Source organism: Asterias amurensis, chromosome 8 (genome assembly GCF_032118995.1).
Source record: "Asterias amurensis chromosome 8, ASM3211899v1".
Taxonomy (NCBI): Eukaryota; Metazoa; Echinodermata; class Asteroidea; order Forcipulatida; family Asteriidae; genus Asterias; species Asterias amurensis.
The window spans coordinates 13,411,559-13,434,340 of NC_092655.1; the positions used below are offsets into that span (position 1 = coordinate 13,411,559).

The 22,782-nt window shown below is 36.7% G+C and overlaps 2 protein-coding genes across 8 annotated transcripts in view; one reads left to right on the top strand and one right to left on the bottom strand.

Moving 5' to 3' along the window:
* LOC139941106 (uncharacterized) overlaps positions 1–22,147 on the top strand; it is a 40,318-nt gene extending 18,171 nt beyond the window's left edge. For 2 of the 7 annotated variants that reach the window (XR_011786535.1, XR_011786538.1), the window contains exons 3-5: positions 15,985–16,098; positions 16,495–16,605; positions 17,273–17,996. Coding sequence is in view for 3 of the 7 variants with exons in the window: in XM_071937538.1 (XP_071793639.1) it covers positions 15,985–16,098; positions 16,495–16,512 (132 nt within the window). In the remaining 4 variants the exon portion in view is untranslated. Of the gene's footprint in view, positions 1–15,984; positions 16,099–16,494; positions 16,746–17,272; positions 17,997–22,011 lie in introns of those variants that run through there. The other 5 variants (XR_011786537.1, XR_011786536.1, XM_071937540.1 and 2 more) reach the window with 5 other exon arrangements.
* On the bottom strand, positions 124–22,450 carry LOC139941105 (phosphatidylethanolamine-binding protein 4-like). Its single transcript, XM_071937537.1, has 5 exons — positions 22,094–22,450; positions 13,546–13,644; positions 12,022–12,061; positions 9,965–10,183; positions 124–4,600 (listed from the first exon to the last, which is right to left on the bottom strand). The coding sequence occupies exons 1-4, from the start codon at positions 22,370–22,372 to the stop codon at positions 9,972–9,974; spliced, it is 630 nt and encodes a 209-aa protein (XP_071793638.1). The 5' UTR covers positions 22,373–22,450; the 3' UTR covers positions 124–4,600; positions 9,965–9,971.
* Positions 22,451–22,782: the final 332 nt, after the last annotated feature.

The following is a 22,782-nucleotide window of genomic DNA, read 5'->3' on the forward strand; positions in this document are numbered from 1 at the left end:
TTTATTTTATTACAGAGTTGTTTATGATTATCCTTAAACTAACATTCTTAGGAATTATTCAGAGGAAATAATATTATAAATTATAGAATATATTATAGAAATAAGTTACATCAAATTACACCTCATATTAAAATACAACTAACAACAAACATCATTTTAAATAAACACTTGAAATTCAGGCACAAACATCTGTAGTTGCTTAGATCTAATTTAAAGTCCTACTACAGCACATTAAATAATTCAAGATTCCCAGAAGTTTTAATGGAGAGATTGAACTGCAAAATAATATAATTGCACTTAAGACATTTGGACATAAGTTTGCCATAAAAGAAATCAATCTTTGGCAAGATGTTGATAAAAAAAAAAACTGGACTGGACTGAAAACACACAAGTTTAGTTTTATAAGTCATTAAAAAAAATAGTAAAGGTTTAGGAGGATCGATTTCACAAAGCACTAAAATTCATTGTAAGATAAATTGTCAATATTACCATAGTGATTTGCATTGTGACATCACACTTTACCTAGCAACCATGACTGATTTGCAGTTAAGATTGATCTTAGGCTTTTTGTGAAAATCGGCCCCAGGCACTTAACAGCACACAGTACCAGTATATCAAACCAAGCTCAATAAAGAAGCAAAAACTGAGAGTTTTCAAGTTGTTTCCCAGTTGTGTTGGGTCATACCACAGACATACAGAATTATGTCTGTGGGTCATACACTATTCAAAAGACTTCTCTCATTAGGGAATGCAACAGCAGTTGGTCTATTACACAGATTTTTCCAGCTGCTTTAAAGTCAGCATTGCCAAATCTTTAACTTATTTCATTGTGACATAAAACAGCAGTTGGTCTATTACACATATTTTACCTGATGCTTAAGTTAGCATCGCCAAATCTAAAACTTATTTCATTGCGACATAAAACAGCAGTTGATTTATTACAGTTTTTACCCCCTGCTTATTAAAAGCATCCCCAAATCTGCATTTGCTTTTGTCTTTCTCCAAAACCCGCCCACTTCTCTTAATACATTAGAGATTACGATGATGCGAAGCTCCGCTAGTTTGATTACATCTCAAACAATGAGGACATAATGCAGCTTTCCATACAATAAGCTTGATGTTTTGTTAATGAAAGAGTAGGCTGTTGACATTTTCAGTCAAGTTTTTATTTACGATATTAAGAAGTCCAACAAGCCCCCAAGTCACACGAGTAGGTTTAGCGCCCCCCCCCCCCACGTTGAGCACCCCACCTCCTTTTAGCAAGGAAAACATAAATCCATAACCCTGTATTGTCTGTCGATTAGACTCTCGAAGTTGCAATGGGGTCAATTTTACAAAGAGTTAGGACTAGTCAGGAGATATTGAAAACGTGTAGCTAGTACTAAGTTAGGAGGAGTAACTCGTCCAACTCGATATAAGACTAGTCTTAACTCTTTGTGAAATCCACCCCTGGAGTGATGTGAAATTATCAAGAAGCATAGATCCATAACCTTGGAGGATCGATAGCATTTGACCTATCTCTTTGTATCCTTAATGTCATCGTCCAGACTACAAAAACTCAGGCCTACACAGTGACATCTAGAATCGACCCTGCAGGGGACCCAATTCCATAAAGGCGTTAAGCAGAAAACACTGCTTGACAAGTATTACTAAGCAAAAGTTGAGTGGAAACCAACCACAACAATGCAAACTTAATGTAATTTTGGCTGGTGACCTGTTTCTGCTAAGCAATACTGATCTGTGCTTAGCACATTTTTTTTGAGGTCTTGAAATCAAGCATCTGAAAGCACACAGCTTCGTGTGGCAAGGGTGTTTTTCTTCCATTATTATCTCGTAACTTCGAAGACCAATTGAGTTCAAATTTTCACAGGTTTGTTTGTTTGTGCATATTATGTTGAGATACACCAAGTGAGGAGACTGGTCTTTGACAATTACCAATAGTGTCCAATGCCTTTAACTATTCTGCAGACTTAACCTTCTGCAGTTCTAACAAGTGTCTTTCCTACTGCTCATACACGCATACTTTTACACTGCGAAGCTACATGTACATGTTGCTACGCTGCTTCCCTGCAGAATTATAGCCAAACACTCTGTATAAAAACAGCCTTATATGACAACCAAATGCAGACTGTGATTGGTTGTTGAAACCCCTGATACACACAGATGCATCGTTTCACTTTCCATTCATAAACTTGTAATAGGTAAATAAATAGAGCTGTTCTTAAATAAAAACCAATTTACTAAAAGAACATTCCTTAAGATTTATCCAAGAAAAAAACACTTTATGTGTCTAGTTGTTGAATGATTAAGGTAATTTCATTAAGAGGGAGTTGCATTTCATTATTGAAACTACATGGGAAAAACTTTATATTAATAGTTTCTGTAAAGTATTTTTTTGAGAAAGATAAATGTAAAAATTAAAACTCATCATGCTCTTTGATACCAATGCCTCATCAAAAGAAGAGTACATAAAGCTTAAAAAAAGAAAAAAACACTCACTCAAAAAAAATAAAATAACAAAAAAACACCAACAAAAACTATCAAACGAGAAAATACCTGGAGTGCAGAAAACAAATATGGACTCACCGTAGTTCATCATTAGAAATCACTCGTCAAATTCGCATTCCTCATAGACAAACACAATATAAATCCACTGGTTACAGGACAAAGGGTTAAAAACTAAGAAACACTCAAATGCCACCATATGCCAATAGAGTGGTTATCACTTTAGATTCACTCACTACTCTGTGCAATTGTGAATGCACAATGTGAACTGGAGGTACGACACAACAGTATGTGGCAATCGCCACCACACACTCTCTGACTGCCCACGGACTGAAAAATTCCTGATTCTAGAAAACCCACTATATAAGAGTGGGAGTGTTGAGTGGTAAATGACAACACGTACAAAAAAGGCAATCAACTAGAAATCTGTAATCGGTGTTTGGGGCAGATGATGATGAATAGTCAATAAAAAAGAAAAGTTAACCTAGCTGGAAGGGCCGCACACCCACACACAAGGGGGGAAAGAGTTAAGCAACGGCGGACTAGAGGATAGATGGTGTACAGACCATGAGATGAGAATGATTTAACATCACTGGTGTGATGATGATGATGAGTTTTGAGTGGGTAGATGACTGAAACCTTAAAGGCTCTGGACACTATTGGTAATTGTCAGAGACCAGTCTTCTCACTTGGTGTATCTCAACGTTTTAAGCACAAAATAACAAACCTGTGAAAATTTGAACTCAATTGGTCGTCGAAGTTCCGAGATAAAAAACACCTATGTTACACAAAGTTGTATGCTTTTAGATGCTTGATTTCAGTACCTCAAAATCTAATTCTGAGGTCTCGAAATCAACTTCAAATATTTAAGTGGAAAATTACTTCTTTCTCGAAAACTACGTTACTTCAGGGGGGTGTTTTATACTATCAACAGCTCTCCATTGCTTGTAATACCAAGTAAGGTTTTATGCCAACAATTATTTTGAGTAATTACCAATGGTGTCCAGTGCCTTTAACACGGTGTTGTGTGATTCACAGAGATACATCTTGTAACTAAAAGTCATAATGATTGATCACAGATACACAAACCATGAATCTACCTCCATGCACAAACCATCAATAGTTGGGAAGTCTACAATCTACAACCACCAACCAAATATGATCTCTCTTCACAAAAGAAAACCATTTCTGCCATAGAACAACAAGTTTTTATGATCTACTTCCCCAAAATATCCCAAACAATACCAAATCTTGTACAAACCTTGGTAGTTACTAACAAAATTAATTACCATAAAACTTACTTGGTTATAAGCAAAGCGTCTGATATGATAATGTATAATATTTTGAGAACAAATTCTCTTCCAGGAAGTGGCCGTCGAAGTTGCGAGATAACTACCCAGGTCAAAATTCCAGTTGAACCTAGTTAACTGGGGTCAACTGGTTCAACTGGATAGTGACCAAACTCGTCCATTTTCCATATTAACCAACTGGTTTGGACTAGGTTTAACTGTGTTCAACAAGGTTGAAATTATAAACCAGTTGGTCTCTGTCCATTTTCCATATTAAACCAACTGGTTTTAACTGTGTTTAACTAGTTTATCAACTGGTTTCAACTAGTTCCAGTTAAACCGGCCAGTTTAACTAGGTTCAACTGGAATTTTCGACCTGGGTATAACCACTTGACTTTGTAGTGAAATGATTCATTCTCAAAATGCTTTATACTATCCAAAGCAAGTTTTTATTGCAGTTAGTTTTAGGAGTGATAACCAAACAAGGGAAAAAAGTAAAACCTTTTAATAACCCAGGTCAAAATTCAGGTCAAAATTCCAAATGGACGAGTTTGGTCACTATCCAGTTAAACCGGTTGACCCCAGTTAACTAAGTTCAACTGGAATTCTGACCTGGGGTTTTAGGAGTGATAAACAAACATATACCTTCCCTTCAAGGGAAAAAAGTAAAACCTTTTAATAAACTACAAACTTTTAACTGTCGTTTAAAATATAGTCATACTGCTGAAGTAGATACGGCCATATATTGCGATGTCGCCATCTTGAAAAACGTTGAATGCCTTCAGTTCACTTACGACTTGAAACATCTGGATAAATAAGAAGAAAAAAAAACCACACAAATTACATCAATAAGTATCATATGAAACTTTGCATGGTGGAAAAACGATATGGAAAAGCTTGCGGTAACACTATGTAATGACTATATCTAAATGAGTTGGGGTGGTTCTGATCTAAAGAGAACCGTTGGTTCAACAGCATTAATGTGTTATGCAAGTTAAAAATACTTTGGGATGCAGAAGCTCTATATTTTTTCGAATTCCTACCATGGATAGACTGCTCAAACGATATGAATTAAACATTCAACTTGTTCCCAAATTCAAAACACATCTCAAAACATATCTATTTCAGAAACGACAGCCTTCAAACCTTCTGGCTGTCTTATATATTTGCAGAGGTTTTTTATGGGGTTTTTTTGCGCCAGGAGTGTCATCGTTGACAGACATGGCGCACTAGAAATGTTCAACATTAATATTATTAACGTGAAAACAAAATATTCCATTACTCGACCCAGTGGCAATAATTGTTTAAGTGCTTCCATGACTCTACATTATGGTGCTGTAATATAAATCCAGTGAGACATTTGTACATAAACGCCAACACTTCCATGAACGTGCATAATCATCAAAATTCGCCCCCCCCCCCCCCCCACACACACAATGTTTCTCCTTGGCTTAGCTTCTAGCATGGTTCCAATAAATAAACGCTCGCCAATACTTAAAATTCCACCCCCTCATGCGCTGCCCGCCCCCATCTAGTGGTGGGTCGTCGGTTAATCATTTTCGGCAAAATACACCTGAGGTGGGTGGAAACTGTGGAAAAACAAAAAAATTATATGTAAGCTGTTGGGTACAATGGTGGAAACTTGCGTCTGGTTCGCCATCTGTTCCTACTTTTGTCTGAAACTGTAAATTGTTTGTTCATGTATTTTTGTCTGGTGTTTGCTTTTGCTTTGTCTGTAGCTGTTAGACTGAAAAAGGGAACATAAATGAAAGAAAGTAGGCCCTACACATGACAAACAGTTCGCAGAAAACAAAACTGGAACCTGGGCTCAATTTCACAAAGAGTTGCATGTAACATTGATCTTAAAATTTGTGTATACAAATCTGTGTGTCTCGATTGTATCGTCACTATTATTCCTCTAAGATGGCGGCTAGATTCATTTCATTCATTCATTATTGGTTTATTATTTTAAAAACAAATTCCCATGGCGACCAGAGATCGAATTACATGAAAATATACAGAGATTAAAAATAAACAAAAATCACACTTTTACACATTATTTAAGAAATAATTGATTATAATGAGAGACAAATATTTACAATGTATAAAACAAATTGTTCTAAAAGTTGTGGGGAAAAAACCCTGGATATGAAATATTGCTGGCACAGTCAAAGGGAACATAAAAAGCTGCATTCTATTGCAATTCAGTTGTTAAAAAGGCATGTGAGGTGAGGGCTCTTTCTATAGCGCTCTTTCTATAGCGCTCTGTTCGGCATTTAGACTGACCCAGAAGTCCGGAGTTCCTAAGTTGGTACCCACTATATCGTACCCATTATCATAATGTCTTTTGGGCACCCAAGATTGTTTTGTGAGAGGCAATGAGTAGGTAGCAAGCTACAATCCCGACCATCTCGTTGAGCCCCCGCCCCCTTTAAATGTTGGCTCTCATTGCACGCTCTTCAATCCAGCTGGGGTTAACAACATTGAGCAGTGGAATGGGGGAGGGAATGTTTATTGTCATGAGGCTCAAACCAGGAAAAAAGGGACAGTTGCATCTTTAAATTTACAACTCTTCTCAATAAGACTTAGAAACTGAACAACAACCATATAAGCTAAAAGGAACATGTTGCCTTGGATCGGTCGAGTTGGTCTTTGGAAAGAGTTTGTAAACGTTTGTTATAGAATGCATATGGTTAGAAAGATATTTTTAAAGTAGAATATAATGATCCACACAAGTATCACTCGAAATTGCGTGGTTTTCCTTTTACCTCGTCGACAAACACGGTCGGCCATTTATGAGAGTCAAATTTTTGACTCCCATAAATGGCCGACTGTGTTAGTTCGCAAAGTAAAAGGAAAACCACGCAAATTTAAGGCAAATGTGTGTGGATAATTGTATTCTACTTTTTAAACATCTTTCTAACCATATGCATTTTATAAGAAACGGTTACAAACGCTTTTCAAAGACCAAATCGACCGATTCAAGGCAACGTGTTCCTTTAAGTTACTTTTTAATTTCTATTTAAAAAATTAAATTCTTCCATTATTAAAGGAGCAGCTGAAATGCAAAAAAAAACAATGGTGTTTTTTTCCCCCTATTCCTCAACGACTTTACTAATTGCCTGGAGTCTGAAAAACATTTTGAAGCAACATCTTTCTATTTGCAAGAATGAATTGGTCTGACAAACTACCCAATTTCTTATGTACACAGCGGCCATTTTATATAATCCCTCTGTGCTCAAATATCATCAGCTTTTTCTAACAGCCATCAGTCGGCTGTCCACCCACAGGAATCCATTCTCCGGAACTTCCTCTCCCCACACGAGACCAAAACAATCTTCCGTCCACACATCTTTTTACCGAGCTTATGATTTAGGAAAGCTCAGGGAGGAATTGTTTAGGGAAATGCAGCTGATAGTAAAGGGAAGGTACGAGAAATAGTTATGGGAATTTGTTTTTGCTCAGCTCCATTTTTTCTTGCCCATCCTTTACACAGATTTGAATAAAACAAGCAGACAAATTATATTTTGATTGATTGTCGCAGCCTCCGTAAACATTTTTTGGGTGCCAGCCGTCGATTTCACAAAGAGTTAGGACTCGTCTTATCTCTAGTTAGGACGAGTAACTCGTCTTATAACTTAGGATTAATCAAGGGTCTGCATGTTACAGTGCAGGGTTGGGACTCTACCCAAGTCCTAAGATTAGTCTTAAGTTAATGAGTTTTGTGAAATCGACGGCAGAATATTTACATTTGGTATTTTGCAAAGACCAGTATATATCCTCACTTTTGGTGTATCCCAATATGCATAAAGTAACAACCTCTGAATACTTCTGAAGTTGCAAGAACTCTACTCTTGTCGCGTAGAGTTGTGTGTGTGCTTTCAGATGCCTGAGAAAAGCTTGATAAATTGGCTAAGGCCAATGCATATTTGTCGTTTCAAAATAACAAACATTGCCTGCATGTATGATATGTTTTTTTCATAGGGCAAATCTATGATGGCCTTTTAGCCAATAGCCATTGAATATCTCCTCTGACTGTTAGCTGAAATTCCATGCTAGTATCATCAAAAGTACAAAATCCCATCACCTACATGTACATGTATACCTGCCATACCTGCAAAAAAATGTTGCGTAAGGAAAAAAATCATTGCTTAGTAAAATCAGATTACCAGCCAAGACTCCACTCCATTGTAATGCTAAGTAAACAACAGCTAAATACTAGTCATAAGGAATGTATATGGCAGGAAATTTTGGCCAGTAACATGTGTCAAATAAGCGAGCCATTTCCGTGCTTAAGCAAATTTTTAGCTTAAGCAGCTCTATGAAATTGGCCCCTGTTCTATTGGTTGCAAACTCTATTTTGTACGTCAATTCCCCCTGAATGGGTACATTGGTTGCACCCCCATGTTTTGACACTTTTCACACTAACTCCATTCAACCCCAGGGAATAACGGCCAGCTCTTTCACACTTAGACCACTTTCAGCGAATGGGCATACCCCCAGGGAAAGCCACCCTGCTCTAGAGTAGAGGAACATGTAGGTTGTAACCCTGCACTGTCTGTCTGCGGGGGCTAAAAGTGTCTCTTCATGGAAACAAAGATATTGCATGTTATCATTTACATCTGCCATCTAACACCTTACAATAATAATGAAAATCAAATGTTTACTTCAATGTGTAACAAGTTGTTGCCAGCCAGATGTCGTGTTGACAACAGTATTTTCTGTGCTAAAAATCGTGTGACGTGCATCTTCGTATATCAGAAGACCAACCAAAGGCCATCCATACTTTCTGTGATTCTGTCCCCCTGAGACTTTGTCCCCACATATGGCAAACTAAGAGCAAACTTCTTCTGATGATAGCGCCCTCTTTGGAATCCTCCCCCTCCAGCCACCTGTTAATTTCCCATGGGGGTGGGGGGGGGGGGCAGACTCTCCAGCGGTTGGGCTTCACTGGAACACAAGCACAGATAATTTCCATCTCACCGTGCATCAAAGAGGACACCCACACATAAAGAGGACAGGTGGCAGTAAAAAAACAATGCTGGAATTCCTCCTCTGTACGTGGGTCATTGTTTATCCCTAGATTCCATGCCTTTGTCCCATTGTTGCAAGAATTTGATTACGTAGATACATGAAACTGGTAGAGTTTAGAGCGAACAGATCATGGGGGGATAAATCCTTTGCTGCAGCAGCCCCTCGTCTCTGGAACTCTTTACCACCACCCATTAGGTCATGCACCAGCATATCAACATTTAAGAGACAGTTAAAAACTCATCTGATGGGAGTTGCTTTTAATTAATTAATAACCTTTGGTTTTGTTTTTCATTTGAATGACTTTCTTGTTGACGCCTTGAGCATTTTCAATAGATATGTGTGCCCTATAAACGTACATTATTATTATTATCATTATTATTAGATACTGTCCATTGTATTTCATTGTATTTTTGCTTCAATTGAGGCAGAGCTTGATTGGACCAAGATTCTATCTAGCCCTGGAAATTTTTCCCCCTTAGGGGAAATGAACGTGGGCTGGAGAACGAGGATTCAAAAGAGGACGCTATCAGAAGAAGTTTGTACACAGTTTGGTGGTCTTATTGAGCCGATTACAATGACAAACAATGGCACAGATGCTTTCCATTCTTGTATGCCACATTTGTGTAACAAGACAAACATCAGGAATCAGGAATTACACAATAATCCCCCAAAAGGGAGATTTTGAGCATTAGTTCCAGTTCCCCTTTGTCCCGGTCACACAGGCCCGATAACGAGAACGAAAACGATAACAATAAAAATGCACGCTTGCGATTGGTTGAATTGCTCCACGTGGAATTTGCCCACGCTCATTCAACCAATTTATTGGGGCCTGTGTGACCGGGCCTTAAATGAAGCATCAGGCAAGCATAGGTGCACACCCGGTGCTGCTACGAATAAGTGTTAGCCGGACAGCTGACTGGAAAAAGCAGTTGGCTCACGCTCCCAGTTTTTTGGGGTGTTAAAAACATTCACTGTAAGCCAGTTTTGAAAAATTGAAAGTGGCTAAACAACCAATTTCAGAATATAAGAAATGTTTAATTTTCACAGAGCTTGGGCAAGTACTGAGTATACAGTGCTAATACACATCAGTGTATACGGGTAAAAACAAAAATGAATAATGTAAGAATACACGTTACCTTTCCTTTACTCTTCTTCATTCTCACATAGAAACTGGTACCCTACTTCTGGTGCCCCCAAATTATTCTCCATCAGAAAATGCTTGAGGTTGAAATTGGCTCTGCTGCCTTCCGGGATGCCATAGATGGTATCTGTGAATGCCCCGTTAGGTTGCTTGAAGGCAAAGAATTGGTAGCGATGAGGACCACTGCCAGGAGGAGGGCTTGGTGCAGAGTAACCTGTAACAAAAGTTATAGAGTTCCTTATTTAATTTCTTATAAATTTTCCGCTGAATACAAAGACACCCTCACTAAGCTTGGGCGATATCGATTTATTTTATTCACTATATCGCCGACAATATATCACGATATTCGATATAATCGCGATTAATTAAATTTGACATCATCAGTCTTCAAAGTCCCAGTGAAAGTTGTAGAAGAGACAGTCATAGCATAAGAGAGGTGTTCTAATGACCTATTCTTCTGGTTTTACTCCAAACCTATGGGTGTGCAAGATGTCTAAGCTAGGAAATACATCGCGATATTGCGATACTTAAAGACAGTGAACACTATTGGTAATTGTCAAAGACCAGTCTTCTCACTTGGTGTATCTCAACATGTGCATAAAATAACAAACCTGTGAAAATTTGAGCTCAATCAGTAATCGAAGTTGCGAGATGATAATGAAAGAAAAATAACCCTTGTCTCACGAAGTTGTGTGCGTTTAGATGGTTGATTTTGAGACCTCAAGTTCTAAATCTGAGGTCTCGAAATCAAATTCGTGGAAAATTACTTCTTTCTCAAAAACTATGGCACTTCAGAGACCGCCATTTCTCACAATGTTTTATATTATCAACCTTTCCCCATTACTCGTCACCAAGAAAGGTTTTATGGCAATAATTATTTTGAGTAATTACCAATAGTGTCCACTGCCTTTAATCGATATCGCGATATATTGCGATATATCGATATTTCGATTAAAACCAAATCAATTCGATATCGAAATCGTTTCCAAATTAGTATCGCGATATTCGATAATATCGTGATATCGCCCAAGCTTAACCCTCACAGAATTTGCATTACTGAAGCCCAGTTCATACTTCCTGCGAATGCGTTTGAATATAAATTTTTTACATCACAAACTTGCATCAAATTTGAATAGTTCGCGTCAGTTGACTTGTGCACAACTCCAGTGAAACATTCGCTGTGAAACAGCCCTGTGAGATCAAAATTTGTATTGCATTTTCATTGGCAGGAAGTATAAACCGTGCTCCAGCAACTTACTTCCAGATATACATCATCATAAATGGGGTTTAAATTAGCATTTATAAATACCTCGGACAGTTTCGCTATTCCTATTGGTGGAGAGCGCGTCATGTGGGTGTGTATAAACCGTTGTTTATGACCAGGAAAAAGTGTTGAAACATGGGCATGACACGCGAGCTTGCACCTGTGCTTATAAGACAGTTTCTTCATTCCAATTGGTCGAGAGCAACGGCCGGGACAGTTGTGCCACATCACGCGATACGCGCGATGCCCACAGCATTCCCTTATAAGGAGCTTTTCACCCGAGGGCGGCAGAGGGCCTATACCATTTCATAGCTGGAGGGGTGTTGTGTTGAAAGAAATCATTGAACAATTCTAATTTTTACATTTATTTTACTTTTTGACCAAAAGTGTTGATGTTTTTTGACCGAAAAAGTATTTTTGAATGGGAATCAAAGTGTGTTGAATCGGTTTTCAACTAGTGGTTTAAACCCGCCGAGGCCTGGTTCTCGGGTAAACAACTCCTTATAGGGAGATTGCTGTGCGCATCGCGTAATCTGGCACAACTGTTCCAGCCGATGCTCTCGACCAATAGGAATGAAGAAACTGTCCTGCTCACAACCGGTCATAAACACTGGTCATTATCAAAGGTTTAAACACCCAGACGTGACGCGCTCTCCATCAATAGGAATAGCGAAACTGTCTGAGGTATTTATGAATTATAGATCAGGCTCTTTTCAAATGTATGATTTTTTTTAAATGACTCCGGTCATCAAACAACTCATTGTATCATATTGTACATGGAGGCTTACTTCTTATCTCCCTTCCATGTCCATTCGTAAAATCAGCTCCCTGCAAGAGGAATACAAAAACAAACTACATCAAACAACAATAAAGATGCTGAAATAAGAACAGTTAACCATAGGAAATAACAACTTAAAGGCAGTGGACACTATTGGTAATTACTCAAAATAATTATCAGCATAAAACCTCACTTGGTAACGAGTAATGGGGAGAGGTTGATAGTATAAAACATTGTGAGAGAGGCTCCATCTGAAGTGAAGTAGTTTTCGAGAAAGAAGTATTTTTCCACAAATTTGATTTCAAGACCTCAAGTTTAGAGTTTGAGGTCTCGAAATCAAGCATCTGAAAGCACACAACTTCATGTGACTAAGGTTTTTTTTTAAGAGGATGCCCTTGAGATTTGAAGCAGGAAACCCCAACCCACACTATCAAGCTAATGTTAAAGGGATAGACACACTATTGGTCTTACTCAAAATAATTGTAACAATGGAAACTTACTTTCAAATGCCTAAGAAAGGCTTCCTTAAGTCTTTCTCAGATTCAAATATTTGAGTGAGAAATTACCTCTTTCTTAAAAACTATGTTACTTCAAAGGGAGCTGTTTCTCCCAATGTTATACTACAACAGGTCTACGTTGCTCGTTCCATAAGAAGGTTTTTATGGTAATTTTGAACAATTTGAATAGTTTATACGAGTCCAGTGCTGAGATATGCACAGATAATTACACAAACAGAAAATTTTGGTGACGTAGGGAAATCTGTCCTCCTCTTTATAACAGATCCGTAAATCAAAACTCGATAATTAGTTTACCAAAAAAAAACTGTTGTTAGGAAAGCTTGGCCATTTATTAAACAACAGGTGGGCGCCAGTCTAGTAAAACCCATTGACTTATTAATATTAATTTCGGACATCCCAAACAAGACAAAGCATCTAGTTATTCAGGAATCAATGCTGAGTGCAACAGATGGCATATTGTACCTGATTACCAATGATGAGCAGTTTAAAGGGACAAGTTGCCTTGGATTGGGCGACTTGATCATTGAAAAGCACTTGTAACCATTTGTTATAAAATGCAATAGGCCCTATAGTTTGAGATATTTTCAAAGTAGAATATAAGAATCCACACAAATATGCCTTAAAAATGCATGGCTAATTTTCCTTGTTTTTTTGCGAACTTACACAGTCGCCATTATAAAAGGAGTCAAAAATTTGGCTCAACATATTGGCAAGCTGTCTTAGTTCACGAGGTAAGTGTATATCAAAAATTGTGCAATTTGAGGCATATTTGTGTGGAGCATTATTTTTTACTTTTAAAACATCTTTCTAGAACAATGTATTTTAGAGCAAACGGTATAAACGCTTTTAAAAGACCAACTCGCACAATCCACAGATCCAAAGCCCACTTCCATAAATTCTTAAACAGAATTTATGTTTTGCAAGTGTGTTTTTGTTGTGTCCTACAAAAGATTGAAACTGTTTTTCATGCGCATGAGCACAGTAAAAAGGAGCATAAAACAGATTACGTGTTATACCTGAATATCAACGATGAGCCAATGCAGAAAATACATCGGGTCGCTTTCATCAGTCGGTGCATCCGGGTCTACCATCACAAGGGTAAAGAAGAATGCCTCCTGAAAAATGATCAAAATATGAAGGAAAACTATTGATTTATTAATTTATTTGAGTCCACATCCAATATGACCCAATTACATAGACCTGCTCAGGCACATAAAGTATCTAAGCAAAATATGCTTACCAGAATAGGGTTACCAGCTAAACTAGCAAGTCACAAGAAAAATTTGTGACTGGTGTCCTGCTCATTTTTGCATGTAGTGGTAGACTTGTGGACAAGTCAATTATGGTCCCACGCGGTGAGATAGCGAACTGCTGGTTGCGCGACTACTGCACGCTGCCGACTTCTACTCCCCCCATAATGGGCAAACAGCAGTTCGCGCGAGAGCAGTGACAACTCGACTTTCTCATCGTGTGGGACCGTTAACGAGTTGTCTACAAGTCTAATGTAGTGGTTGTCAAAGTTGCAAGATAATAATGAACGAAAAAACACCCTTGTCACACGATATTGTGTGCTTTCAGATGCTTGATTTCGAGACCTCAAATTCTAACCTTGAGGTCTCAAAATCAAATTCATGGAAAATTACCTCTTTCTCGAAAACTACTACAATTCAGAGGGAGCCGTTTCTCACAATTTTTTTCCTACTACTAACCTCTCACCATTACTCTGTACAAAGTAAGGTTTTATGCCAATAATTATTTTGAGTAATTACCAATAGTGACCACTGCCTTTAAATATTCTTGCAGATTTATATTATCAATAAAGGTACAAGATAAGTAACTTGGTGAAGTTTCAGCTGATTACAGTATTTTCATCAAGAAAGAGCATTGTATCCATCCATGTTAAGCAAGCAGAACCAGGTACCAATTGCATCATTGGCTGCAGCATTCACAAACAGAAACCAAACAGAATTTAGAATCTGCAAAAATCACAAATTGGCAGTGATCTTTGAAGATTCAAGTCTTAAAGACACTGGACAATATTGGTATTTGTCAAAGACCAGTCTTCTCACATGGTGTATCTCAACATATGCACAAAATAACAAACCTGTGAAAATTTGAGCTCAATTGGGCGTCAAGTTGAGAGATATTAATGAAAGAAAAAACACCTTGTCACATGAAGTTGTGTGCTTTCAGATGCTTGATTTCGAGACCTCAAATTCTAAATCTGAGGTCTTGAAATCGAATTTGTGGAAAACTACTTCTTTCTCGAAAACTACTTTATTTCAGAGGGAGCCATTTCTCACAATGTTTTATACGATCAACAGCTCCCCATTACTCTTTACCAAGTAAGGTTTTATGATAATAATTATTTTGAGTAATAAACCAGTGTCCACTGCTTTAAACCTCGCAAAGGGACAAATCTAAGGGGCAAAATGTAAGTTTATTCGAAACCTTACAAGGGCACCACAGCCAACAGCGTGGGGCACCAAGGTGATTGCTTATTAAGGTTTATCGCGAATAGCAAAATATCAAGAGAGGGCGCTGTTGACTGCACACAAAGGTATAGGCGTTGCGTGCGCGAGTCGTACAAACTGCATAGTAACCGCCCCATATTCCTTCCCACAATGCAGTGCGTCTCGGAATCGCGATAAACCTTATGATTGTTTACACGACGATCATGACCTGTGGTAAAAATTATATCTCGACGAAATTATGTTAATGTTATACATTTTATACAACGTCCACGTATATTTTGGTGTTGTATTAAAGTCAGTGTGAACATCGTTGTTAACTAAATAAACCAAACATTAACCATTCCAATGGAGAAACGTTATCATGTCCATGGCCATGACCATACTCCGCATGCAGAGACAACGAACTTGAAAAGGAAAAGAGTGAATTTAAGACCGATTTTCACTCAGTTTCCCCCACCAAGTTCATTTTTTCCCAGCGACGACGACGGACCAGATTTCAGCTCCCCGTTGCATAAACTCTCTCTACAGTTCACGAACGGAAGTGTTTTACTGTTTGGTGTTGCTTTTGTTGGTCACCCAACATGATAATTAATATATGTAGATAGGGCAATATTTTACAATAGAAACGTGTCTAATTTATAGACTCTGTGCTCTAAAAATGAAGAAAGAACGATTTCGATAGGCTAGCAAATTTAAATTAGTTAGAGAATCATGTTTTTTTTTAATAACATATCTTGAGAGAACCCATAGTGGTATTGTTTTGCAGAATAAATAGTTTAAGAAAATGTAGTCTTAAATCCTGGAAAATATAATGCACAGATTTTTTGCAAGTCGAAAAAAAGAAAACATGACACAATTTTGTTGGACCAAATTGTCTCTAGTTAAAGCTTTGTTTGAAGTTCCATAGGCTACTACTAAAACTCTTTATAATAATGTGAGGTTTTTCTTAATTTTTATCGTCTGAATGTTTCCATTTTTCAGGTGACCTGTCTTTCTTCTGGTCGCTGTTTACAGTTTTCTGCGTTCAGGCAAAGTCAAGAGATTTCAATTGTATCTGATGCAAATTCCAACATTAATAATAGTCAGATCAAGCTGGTAAGCATGTCTTGTGTTTTTTTGTTGATTATTATTCCCATGTAATACAATTAAGATACAATTAAAATTTTGCATTTGTTGGCATGGTTGCTAAGGAAAGTAATACTTTTTACGATATGGTGGGAGATATAATTTAATACAAAACTGTTTTTAAAAACGAGTGGTTTGTTTGCATATGGCCACCTGAGCCCCATTACAAGAGCCTCAATAACATAAACTAGAAAAATAGAGACTGACATGTTTTTTATATTCAACGATTGTGTGCTGGTCAACAGAAAAACAACCGTAAATTACAGTGACATATACTTTACATTTAGTTAATGCTACCATTTTCCATGGTAATGATGTGGAGGGTTTGTTAACACTAACAGTCGTCTGGATGTTTTCATGTTTCAGGTGACCTTTGTTCCTTAGTGTTTGCTGTTTACAGTTTCCTTCATCCAGTGTTGAAGTCAAGAGGTTTCAATTGTAGCTGTTGAGGTTCAGAACATTATTCAGAACAAGCTGGTAAGTACTATTTCCCCTAGATGGAGGTTGTTTAAAATTATGTTTCCTTTACTGAAATGTAACAGTGGTCCATTTCACTATGCAATAACATTCATTGCAAGACAAATTGTCAGTATTACCATGCTAATTTGTATTGTGACATCACACTTTACTTAGCAACTGCGATTGATTTGCAGCTAAAATCAAACTTAGCTCTTTGTGAAACCTGGGCCTACTAATTCCACTTTAAGCCACAATGTTATTTAAATCAGCTCTATCAGAAAGAACTCACATTTATTTAGAACTTGATTTCTTTGACGCAATTGCTTTTGCTATAAACAAGCAGTGAGTTTATAATAATATCATTTGAAAAACAATCACATATCCACGTTTGAGGGGCCCCTATAATAGCTGAGTAATTTGAAAGTATTTAATCTTGTCACATAAACATGTGGATTCACCTATATCAAGGTCAAATTCACATACAGGCCAAGGGTCACTTTTGTGTTTGTTGTATTATACATACATGTTTTTTGATCATAATTATGTCGACCAGGGACAGAATTCTTCAAAGACGTTTCTTTGGGACTTAAACAGCCCACCCCTTTTTCCAAACCGGTCAAGAAAAAACTCTGCATTTCAAATGAGAACATTTCATTATCACGAGCATGTTTTTTTTCAAATACAGGAGGGGAGTAGCACACACATCGTTACAAACTTGACATCTAAAGAGATACAGCAACCTAAACAACTTCCCTGAGAGAAAGCTGAAGCAGTTTGTCTTTTGTCTGGATTGCATTCCAGTTAGGGGGGGGGGGGGGTCGTCAGTAGTTGAAACTTTTGATAAGTTCTTAAAATCCGTTTTTGAGTGTGGGTCAGACTATTCTGAAAAACCAACAACTTTGGAGATCCTTGCTACAATGAAATCCGGTTATCCAACTGATATCAAACATAATTCACACACCTAATTTGAAGTGGCATTCCCTTGGATACAGCATACAGTTTTGCTTCAAATAAATTATTTGTAGGAGAAAGGTAGTGCATCAGTTAATTCAAAAGCATTTAACAAATTGTTTGTGGCAATATCTTTTTTTTTTAAACAAGTTATTTGAAATAAAGCTAGTGTCGTAACTAGACTGTCCATCTAGGAAACAAACAAATTGTTTTGTTTTAAAAAAAATCTCTCAAATGTGTCCAGAGGCTGTAAACAACTGGTTACCAACCACTCGAATCTTCGAAGAATATTTGAATGAAATTGCAGATTTAACGCTTGAGTGGTAAACATGTAGCTACAAAATAGAACTTTTCATGTTTATGGACAACATAGGTCAAATGTATGTCGAGGTTTATTGTCAAAACTATGTGTATTATTTAACTTGTATATTTGAAAATAAAATTTTGAAGGCAAATATTTTAAAACTGTTGTTTTTACTTTGTTTTGTTTTTCCTGCTGGTTCAGAAATCGTGTTTAATGTTTTAATTCCAAGGAAAATTAGAAATGAATCCGAAAAGATTGCTAGCATCTAGGTTTAAGTAATTAAACGAGTGAAGGTTAAATCTGTAAAGATTTGAAAAAATAAATCCACTGGGATTGATTAAATTAATCCTCCAAAAACTAATTGTTTTAACCTTTTGAAAGATTAATTTTAAATCCACGCTGATTGGTCCCTAACGACAATCCTTGAAAGATTTAAAATTTAATCCTGTGGATTTAAATTTAAATCCTTGTAATTTAGAGTGTACCTATTTATAAGAAATGCAATTTATGGTTAAGCTGGTTGCTTTTCTCTGAACTTAGAAACAGATTCTGTTCTTTCAGTGAACAAAACAAAAACAGGACAAAGCTTACCCAAATGTTTAACAACTATCTTTTCAATATTTAAACCTCGCTATCAAATGGACAAATCTATTTTCCGCTGGTACGGGGCAACATATAAGTTTATTTGAAACCTTACAAGGGCACCACAGTCAACAGTACAGGGCACCATGGCGATTGCTGTGAGTTAATTTGAGGTCTTCTTTTTTTAATTGCTAATCAACAGGGGCAATTTATACAAAATAATTTTGCAGAACTTTACAACTATTGCTAGAGGCTTTCGGATAAAAAAAAATACACATTATATTTTCTACCTAATTATAAGAAATGCAATTTATGGTTTAAAAGCTGGTTGCTTTTCCCTGAACTTAGAAACAAATTCTGATCTTTCAGTGAACAAAACAAAAACAGGACAAAGCTTACCCAAATGTTTAAAGGAACAAGTTGCCTTGGATCGGTCGAGTTGGTCTTTGAAAAGCGTTTTGTAACCGTTTTTTATAAAATGCATATGGTTAGAAAGATGTTGTAAAAGTAGAATACAATGATCTACACAAATATGCCTCGAAATTGCGTGGTTTTCTTTTTACCACGTCCAATAACACGGTTGGCCATTTGTGGGAGTCAAAATTTTGACTCCCATAAATGGCCAACCGTGATAGTTCGCGACGTAAAAAGAAAACCGTGAAATTTTGAGTGATACTTGTGTGGATCATTATATTCTACTTTTAAAACATCTTTCTAACCATATGCATTTCATAACAAACTGTTTCAAAAGCTTTTTGTAGACCAACTCGTCCGATCCAAGGCAACGTGTTCCTTTAACAACTATCTTTTCAATATCAAAGGGACAAATCTATTTTCTGCTGGTAAGGGGCAAAATTTCAGTTTATTATTGTTGTGAGTTAATTTGAGGCCTACTTTTATTATTTTCTAATCCAAAGGTGCAATTTATACAAAATTGCTAGGTTTTCCATAAAAAATACACAATATTTGTTCTACCTATTTATATGAGAAGCAACTTTTTCTCTGAACTTAGAAACAGATTCTGATCTTTCAGTGAACAAAACAAAAACAGGACAAAGCTCACCCATATTTAACAACTATCTTTGCAATATTTATATTAGTATTAATCAAGGATAAACTTATCATTTACATGTTGAGAAAAATCGATTATGCACAATGGAGTTTTCTCCAACAATGATTTTAACAGCAGGTGTGGGGTCCGTGATCAGACATCATAAAAAAGTGCGAAAATGCCTTTTTGGATCAGACAAAAAATAAATCACTTTCTGCAAAAACCTATACCAACAAGGCCTGTAGGTGTTTTTATTTAATTAATTTATTTATTAATCTTTTTTTTTTTTTAAGTAGGTATTCTCAGTGATTGATTTTCCTTTTACAATTAAATATTTTTGTTCTCAAAGTGTTTTTAGTGAACAGCCACACTGGGTATATTTTTTCAATAATGGGTACACTTTTTTTTTTACAAAGATACCATTATAAACAGATGACATGAATGTTAGTAACTTTTTGTGTTCCACAAACTCAATTCAATTTTTTTTCAATTCAAGAATACATTTATTTCCATACTCTCATAAAGAATAGCGTCAGTTACGTGTATTACGGAGTAAAGCAAAACATATCTTTAAGTAAGAGTAAAAATAAATAAATAAATAGAGTACAGGGCCGTTTTGGTAAGCAAAAGCTTGTAAAAAACAGCCAGACAGACAAGAAAACAAGACAACCAGACAGACAGACAAACAGACAAAAAGGACAGATGAACATAATACATACAACGAGTTTGTAATAAAAGCGACAAGATGGCAGAACAGCTTAAGCTGAAAATAAATAAGACAATGGACTTTTTGTTTATCATTGACACAGTGCTAAAGAACATTGAGGTACTTGTTACATCAGTGGTTTACAAATTGTTTTGCAAAATGAAAATTTATGGCCTTGCCCAATTTCATACTGTAGAGCTGCTTTTAGAAAGCAAAAAAGAGTGCTTTACAATTATCTGCTAAGCAAAAATTAAAAACCAGCCACAATTTGTACCAGGTGAAATAGTAGTTTGGGTGGTAACCTCAGTCTGGTTAAAATATTTTTTAGGCAGTGAACACTATTGGTAATTACTCAAAATAATTATTAGCATAAAACCTTTAATGGAGTAATAGGGAGAGGTTGATAGTTTAAAACATTGTGAGAAACAGCTCCCTCTGGAGTAATGTAGTTTTCGAGAAAGAAGTAATATTTTCCACGAATTTGATTTCGAGTAGACCTCAGATTTAGAACTTGAGGTCTCGAAATCAAGCATCTGATCAGAAGCACACAACTTCGTGTGACAATTTTTTTATCATTATCTTGCACTTTCCACGACCAATTGAGCTCAAATTTCCACAGATTTGTTGTTTTATGCAGATGTTCAGATACACCAAGTGAGAAGACTGGTCGTTGACAATTACCAAAGGTTAAGTTATCCAGTGTCTTTAATACTTTTTTTTTTGCTTTAAAAAGCAGCCTTATGATATTTTGCTCTGCTGTATCTAAAGATACTATTTGTAAACTGTATCATAAATTGGAAATCGTATGCCATTCAACAGCTGGTCTGTCTTAAAATGCATAATATCATGAATTTAATTGAAAAACCTGTTACAATAACCATAATTCTCAAGACCAGCTTTTGTTTCAAAGAATATAAATTAGTCTTTCAACCCGGCTCTCCACGAAGCTCGATAAACAAAATAAGAAGTTTAGATTATTTATCTTGGAAAGCAAAATCGTGTCATATTTCTTTTCAAAGTGTATCAACTTAGTGCATTTTCCCAGAGTAAATCAAAGAATGTTTTAAAGCCATTGGACCCTTTCGGTTCAGAAAAAAAAGAAAAAAGTTCACAGACTTACAGGGTTTACAGAAGGCAATGGTGAAAGATTTCTCTTAAAATATTATTCCATGAAATGCTTTACTTTTTGAGAAAACAGCAAAACAATATAAATTCATGTTAACGAGAATTACGGATTTATTTTAAACACATGTCATGACACGGCGAAAAGCGCGGAAACAAGGGTGGGTTTTTCCATCGTTTTCTCCCGACTCCGATGACCCGTTGAGCCTAAATTTTCACAGGTTTGTTATTTGATATAGAAGTTGTGGTACACAAAGTGTGGGCCTTGGACAACACTGTTTACCGAAAGGGTCCAATGGCTTTAAAACCTTTTATGAATCCTGCTACTTGGGAAAACCTGGGCCAAACCGAAATTGCTAGACAAAATGAGAAGTATGCCAGACACAGATAATCTGACCTGTCTTTATGGCTGACAATCTATAAGTTCTTGTAAGCGTATTTTTGAAAAATTCAGCTATATTTTGTCTTCTAATCTAATAATAAATTGTTTAGACCTAGACCCAGTGAGTGACTGGGGCCCTAGATTCCTTTCTCGAAATTTTGACATTATCGGTCATCTAGATTGTTGTTTTTTTGTCAACGTAATGCTGATTTATAATGCCAAATTATCAGTAAACATACATTAAAAATTCACCTTTATTTTCTTTTTTTTTAGAGTTTAGAAAGCTTTGGAAACTAAAGATTACTGGAATACTGGCTCTTTTATAGCTGCTGATAGTGATACTGATAGTTGTGTTTTGTGTCCTACAAATAGCACCAAAAACCTGCAATACTTGTGGAAGAAACAAACCTGATCATCTCCCCTCCCTTCCATACCGAGGAAATCTTCTAAATATTCGAGTTCATCCTTCATTTGGATACCGACTTCCGGAGCGTCACGACCGTTAACGTCTTCCAGCTCTCGCTCGGCTCCACATCTCACATCGTCTGGATCTTCTACCGGGTATCGTACATCTATAGTAAGATCTTCATTCAGATTGCATGGATCTGTGCTTGCAGGAATAAGCTCTGCGCTAACTACAGATAAACATACTCCAGCAAACAACAGGAAACTCAAAAAGCTCAGCATTTTGGTGTGATTCTAAACAGCAAATTTGAACGTCCACCACAGAACTCACACACGTATATCTGGCAATTTCATCGAGCGCGCGCGCGTGCACACGGGTTGTTTACTCTCTACGGCAATTTCATAGAGCGCGCGCGCGCGTGCACGCGGGTTTTTTACTCTACGGCTGTTTTAAGTACTGTAATAATAACGTCAAAATAAACCAACCAAACGCCAATGGAGAATATTTAATATCTTTATTCAAGCTGCCTTTGGTAAAAAAAAGCCCGAGTTTGAATAAATAAATAATACAAAAATGTCCCAAGATGGCTTGACATTTCTTAAATTATAATTCCTACGTTTGCTCATTACAAATTTCACATTACAATTTTCATAAAACAGCCGTTGCTGGTACATTGACTGATATATAGCGA

Bases quoted from the DNA above. Each gene is read 5' to 3' on its own strand.
- LOC139941105 (XM_071937537.1), bottom strand. From the start codon at position 22,372: ATGCTGAGCTTTTTGAGTTTCCTGTTGTTTGCTGGAGTATGTTTATCT. The intron at 12,062-13,545 runs GTATAACACGTA...TTCCTCTTGCAG, and splicing joins GGCTCATCGTTGATATTCAG to GGAGCTGATTTTACGAATGG. The intron at 10,184-12,021 runs GTAAGCCTCCAT...CTTTTGTTACAG, and splicing joins ACATGGAAGGGAGATAAGAA to GTTACTCTGCACCAAGCCCT.